Source organism: Hemibagrus wyckioides, linkage group LG14 (genome assembly GCF_019097595.1).
Source record: "Hemibagrus wyckioides isolate EC202008001 linkage group LG14, SWU_Hwy_1.0, whole genome shotgun sequence".
Taxonomy (NCBI): Eukaryota; Metazoa; Chordata; class Actinopteri; order Siluriformes; family Bagridae; genus Hemibagrus; species Hemibagrus wyckioides.
In genome coordinates this window covers 15,457,844-15,464,404 of record NC_080723.1, presented here as the reverse complement: position 1 = coordinate 15,464,404, position 6,561 = coordinate 15,457,844, and the positions used below count along the sequence as shown (strand labels likewise).

The following is a 6,561-nucleotide window of genomic DNA, read 5'->3' as shown; positions in this document are numbered from 1 at the left end:
AATTTTTAGAGACAGATTATTTCAGCTTTAAGTCACTATCATTATTGCAGTGCGTCAAAAGTTTACACACATACCATGGTGAGTGTCTCTTCACACAGTCTGGAAGATTCCATAAATTGGCTTGATGGATTTTAAAAGCTGCCCAGTTGTCATAACTTGCTCACGTGTCTTCAAATCCAATGCCTTTTTGCTCATGCAAATATCCAAACAACTCAGCCAAGACCTCAGGAAAATCCGTGGACCTCCTCAAGTTTGATTTCTTCTTAGGAAAAATTTCCAATCATAGGTAGCATAAGCATTTGTACAAACACTTGAATGCAAATATTAAAAATTGACACCGACACTATCTTTCAGGAATCTTTCAGGAAGGATCTTTTAGGAAAGAGGCTCCCAGTGAGGGACCAATTTTGGATCAAAAAATTCACCATAGCCACAACCATTTTAACCATCAGACAACAACAATCTGAGGAAAGAGTTTGAGACATCAGGTACCAAAGTATATACATTTACCGTTAGGAGGGTCCGATATTACCATGGCCTGAAAGGCTGTCCAGAAAGGAGGAAGACCTTCCCCCAAGATCAGTTTTTAAAAAAAGCCGGACTGAAGTAATGCAGCTGATCAGCAGTCATCAGAAGACAGTTCTCTGGTCAGATGAAACAAAGACTGAACTCCTGGGTAATAATGATCAGTGAGATGAAAAATTGTGCTGCTTTTAATCCAAAGAACACCCAGCTGTGAAGCATGGAGTTGGCAGGATCATGTTGAGGAGTGTTTTGCTGGAAAAGGGACTGGTGCACTTCAGAAAATAGATGGCATCATGAGGAAAGAGGATTATCTAGGATTACTGAAGCAACACCTCAAGACTCGAGCCAGAAAGTTAAAACTCAGTGACAACTGGATTTTCCAGCAAGACACAGATCCTAAGCATACCTCCAATGCTGTAACAAAATGGCTTCAAAATAACAAAGAGAAAGCAGTGGTGTGGCTGTCACAAAGTGCTGACCTGAATCCCAAAGGACATTTGTGGACTGAACTAAAACGTGTGACGGAGCAAGATGTTTCACCAGCAAGAGTTATACCTGAGGAATGGGTAAAAGATTTTGGCAAAATCGTACTTGTAGCACTATACCCCAAGTGTTCAAGGGCTTATAAGGCAATGCTAGCAAATACATTAATAAAGTACGTATACTTTTTTGACCCATAAATTTGATAAGGAATAAAAAACCTGAAATACCATTGAAATGATCTGTACCCTTTTTGAATAATTGAGATTGAATGTCTTTAATCTAGATGTATATTAACTTTTTGACTTCAGTCATATAGCCATGAAGGTCTCACTAATGTTACCAGTTAGCCATGTTAGACGCTTATCTAGACTTTTGTAAATTATATTGTATGTAACAGGACATTTATTTAATTTAGCTGTAAATTGCAGTACTTTACTATAGTAGACCAAGCTGTATGTGTAGTTCAGTAACATGCCCTTGATTCAAATTTTGCCAAAAAAAAAGTGATAAAGTATGCACAGACAATCAACTGGATGATATGAAAGATGATAAACAGAAGAGATTGTGAAAATGTGACTCATAAATGCCTGACATGATGGACTCATCATCTTCAAGCCATCCATGCATTAAAAAAAAACCATCCAGTATTAGAACACAGGGTCCCTGAAGCTTCTGTCCATTATGTCCTTCCTCTCAGATCCTGCAAGATCTCTCCACCTGCTCCTGTTCTTACTCCTGCAGTCTCTCCTCTCTGTCTCCTTATCAGATTCTATCTGCCTTGCCCTGCCCTCCATCTCATCTCTTTCCAGCAAGCTTTACACTGAAACACATCTAGCACCCCTGTGGAAGGGTGAGTACGGGAAGCAGCGGGGGCTTATATTTTAAAAACAGACAACTTGCTCCATCTAGTGAGCTAGAAATGCACAACATGCCGTCTACACATCGTCTCTGTCTGAACACCAGAAACATGAACCCTTTCATCAGCTACCCAGATTTCTGTGGTTTCATGCACACGGATAACTCATTGAAACAAATCCAGCATTCAAAACCCCTGAATATTTGCACTTCTGAAAATGAAAAAGGATAAGGTTCTAGTAAACTAAGCAGTTTATACTGGGCTGTTCATTATATAGTAGGATCCAAAATCTGGATCTGGCTTTGGTATTGACAAATACGGATTCAGGCTTAAGTTTGTAAAGATGAAAGCCCAAAGCACAGGGAGAACACACACAGACACAGACACACACACCCAACCAACCCTAGAGGTGTGAGGCATACATACTACTAAAATTTTGAAGCATGTTGTATGCAAAAGACGACCTGTTAAGACGACAAGGGTTTCAACCTGCTCTCTATTAACCCGAGACCAATTGCGGCTGACGACCCGCAGAGCAACTTCAAGATCTGTCAGCTTACACACACACTTATTAAATATTCCCTCATTAAAAACTACAGAAATCTTTAAAGTAGACAGCTGTTAATTCATGGAGAGAGACATGATTTAATCAGGGTCATACCAGTTATCAAATGCTGCCACTGAAGTGGTTTCTATTGGCAGGCAACAGTTTGCAGCTTGCAGCAGCTTGTATGTGATTGCAATCAAGGCTATTCTGTATCCAAGTTTTCCACACACCCAGAAGGAGTATTCTGTGCTGAAAGGAACCAGGAACTACACAAGAACCAGTCCATTAATTGATGTCTTCAATGTGCAAGTGTTCTGATCCTTTGTGTTAAAAAGCTGGTCATGTATAACTTTGGGGAAAAGCTAGAAGTGACGATAGAAATCCCAGTCAGCTTGCGCTTCCAACCTAAACAATCTACATCTTATTTCTATCTACCTTTTTACATTTATAATATAAAAATAACTGTTTCATCAGCTGTGGTACAAAAACCTCAGATCACAGAGACCTCCCGATATCCTGAGACGAAGACACTGGAGGACAAACACTGCACATTTCAGCTACATACAAGTTTCCACAACAAACAAACAAAAACAGAAGAAGAATAGAGAGATAAATGCAGTAGGATGAGTGAATTCTGCAGCATGGACATCCCACTGTGCAAGGTTTGAACTCCAGTCTCGAGGGATGAAGTGCAGGGCAGGCCATATAGCCAAGAAAAAGCTTAGAGCTCAGACCCACATAAGATCTATGCTAAGACTAGCAAATAATACATTTTCATGTACCTATAGAGCTTGAGAGTTGCCTTGAGATATTACTAGACAACACCCAGGAGAATTACCAGAAATTGCCAGTTGCGAACTGCAACACAAACACATAATATAGATGAAGTGCTGACTGGAGACCTCTCCTTGTATAAAGCTTGACACAGGTGGAGCCGATTGCCACAGATTCTAATTAAGATAATTCTCTCTGTCTAACTCTAGTGGCAGAAGAGTGCATAGCAATGCATCTGTTTGCTGTGCCTCTCTACATTTACATTAACAGCATTCAGATTTTTTACATTTCACTGAGCAATTGAGGGTTAAGGGCATTGCTTAAGGGCCCAGCAGTGGCAGCTTGGTGGACCTGGGATTCAACCTTCCTATCAGTAAGCCAACAGCTCCCTGGTTCCTCATTACATTTACATTCGAACCTTCTGATCAGATGTCCACCTTAGTCAGACACCTTACCCACTTAGCTACATGTCTCCCAGCTGCCCTTTCACATAATTCCAAGAACATCTCTGTTATTATTATACACTGTGTTGCAGATGCCAGAAAGGATGCAAGATGAACTGAATTCTATCATAAATTAATTACCTTTGACTGATTTGTCTTTATCACGAGAATTCTGACAGACATACTGAAAGATGTATTTACATAACAAAGCAGACATTTCTTAATCGTTTTTTGTAATTATTTAATAATGACAAATATAAAGAAAAATACAGCTTAGCAATTCATTCAAACTTTTAGCATTTTGATATTAATAATTCATTAAAGGTTCATATGGCATTTAGAGTAATATAACAACAAAGATTCATCTTTACACATGAAACTTCCACACTTCCAGACTTGCTTTGAAAGGCACTGCAATATACTGTAAATACAAAACATCTGTATTTGGCTTTAATACTCAATATTATTTCGGTAATACTAAAAAAGTTACAACCCAAATATCATTGCTTCTTATTAAAGAATGGATCATCTTTATATATTTTATAGGTATATAGAGTATAGGTCCAGGAAATCATTTTGGCAAGAGAGTTAAAAACGAGTCTCTCCAGCAGGATCGGATGCAGGTTTGCCATCTTCGCCCTTCGGCTGTGAAATACAAACACATGTATGAACAACTTAGAGATAATACTTTCCTATCTAATCTTCATCTCCTGCATGTGTATGTCTGATTAGGTCTGACTAATTTCCTACATGTTTCCCTGGGCAATGTGTGACTCAAAACTCCATTATACTGGATATTTGTCAGAGAGCTGTTGAACTCCATCAGTAAACATTTATGCAAAATAATTTTGGAGAACATTTCATGTTTATATGCATTTTAATACCTCCTTTTTTGCAATAGAAGCTATATCATTAGATTTTTTAAAAAGCAGTATGTCACGGATACCCTCAACAATCCCCCACCTGACCGTCGGAGGGCAGCGCTACACATTTCAGTTGAACTTTTCTATTGTAGGTTAAAATTTTCCCTTTCAGTTTGGTCACTCACATAATTAGCTACTTGTTTTAAGTCCCTCTATCAGTACATTTGATTGTATAGCTTCTGTTTAAGTCCTGTTTATCTAGCTTCGTTGAAAAGGTATCATGTATAATTTATTGTGTGTTACGTGTTTTAAAAAAATAAACTACCTTGCTTTTAAAGAGCAGGTTAATAACTCCTTTGGAGCGCCGGTCACTGGTGCGGTCAGAAGGCAGATGTGCAGACATGTTCTTACTGTCCCGTTTAGAGCGTGCTGAGTCCAAATCCTCACTGCCATTGGCTACTGTCAGAGCCAGACCTATGAAGGACATGAAAATACAGAGTGGTGGACGTTTATATAGATACTGATAAACTACAATGTTTTAGTTACTAAGATTTATGACATGAAGTCCAACAATATTTTTGTGTGTTCGTGTGTACCAGTAATAGTAGGCAGTGATCTGGAGTTAATACTGGCCAGGCTGCTCTGTTCACTGGGCTCTGATAGATTTGTATCACTGCGGAACTCCTGCTTTTTTGACAGCTAAGACATAACCAAAAATTAAGTACACATTAACATTTCAAAAAAAGGATCTCATGCATCTATCAGGTGAGATGAAGTTCCTTTACGTATGAAATCAAGTGAATTATTTGCACTTCAAAACTATTTAGTGAAGCAATTCTGCTATGACGAACCCGTTTGAGATCCAGGGTGCTCGTTCTCTCTTTCTCTTCGCTGATGAAGATCATGCTGCCTCGACTTAACTTCTTTTTCTTTTTGGACTTCCTTAACTTCACCTAGAAAAAAAAAGTCATGGAAATGAGAATGAGAAGTCCTGGTTAAATTGTCAATGAAACGAAAGATGTAAAACCATTGTCATTATTACAAATCATCGAGGCAGGATACACCCTGGACAGAGTGGCAACCCATCATAGGGCACACACACACACACACACTCATTCAATCACACACTACAGGCAACTTAGAGACTCCAATCAGCCTAGAAGCATATCTTTGGACTGTGGGAGGAAACCCACCAAGCACAGGGAGAACATGCAAACTCCACACATAGTAAGCAGGAGCGAGACTCAAACCCAGGACGTTGGAGGTGTGAGGTAAACAGGCTAACCACTAATTTAAGTCCAGCTTAATTTAAATAGTGAAAAGATTACAAATAAAATGAAATGTAAGAATGTCCTCACTTGCCAGTTTATTAGCTATATCTGTACTCATTCATGCAATATACAAAATAAATGGCATAATTGTTGCATTCTGAGCTGCTTTGAGCTCTGAGTTTTGATTTGAGTTACTGTAGGCTTCTTGCCATGCTCCATTAACCATCAAATAGCAGGTTACCGCCTTCAGAAATGCAGAGTTCAGCCATGAAACTCTTTCTTCTGTGCTGATTGGTTCTCCAAACACTCTTACATGGGCCTATTGCTATGCTTCCCCATCCATATAGCCCTTTTGTTTAGCCCGATTAACATCCAGAGTGCAACAAGCGAATTGGCTTCTCATCCTTCTCATCCTCACAGCAGTATGTTTCTTAATATCTCTGGTATTTTATTCACCAAAACCAAACCTACCTACATTCCATCTTCATCACTATGGTTAGTGCTAGCTTAGTGGTTACGGTGTTGGACTACTAATCTGAAAGTTGTGAGTTTGATTCCCAGGACCCCCACGCTACTGTTGCTGGGCCCCTAACCCACAGTTGTATAAATGAGATGTGTATCTTGGTGTTTGAAATATGCAGTAAATCAATAAATGCTTAAACTTTACTTTGAGAATTGTCATGGCTGAACTTCTGTTCATTGAAGGGTTTCTTTGTTTTTGTTTTTCGCAACATTCCCTCTAAACTGTTCTGTGTGATAACCCCTTGGAAATAAGCAGTGTCAGAAATGCTCAATGCAG

At 39.1% G+C, this 6,561-nt stretch overlaps 1 protein-coding gene across 1 annotated transcript in view; it reads right to left on the bottom strand.

Annotated features, from left to right (window-relative positions):
* Positions 1–3,870: 3,870 nt before the first annotated feature.
* Positions 3,871–6,561, bottom strand: part of LOC131364958 (dedicator of cytokinesis protein 2) — a 115,154-nt gene continuing 112,463 nt past the window's right edge. The window contains exons 49-52 of the mRNA XM_058408462.1: positions 5,343–5,444; positions 5,088–5,190; positions 4,817–4,965; positions 3,871–4,273 (exon numbers count right to left, since the gene is read on the bottom strand). Coding sequence (XP_058264445.1) covers positions 4,217–4,273; positions 4,817–4,965; positions 5,088–5,190; positions 5,343–5,444 — 411 coding nt within the window. The 3' untranslated portion in view covers positions 3,871–4,216. The remainder of the gene's footprint in view (positions 4,274–4,816; positions 4,966–5,087; positions 5,191–5,342; positions 5,445–6,561) is intronic.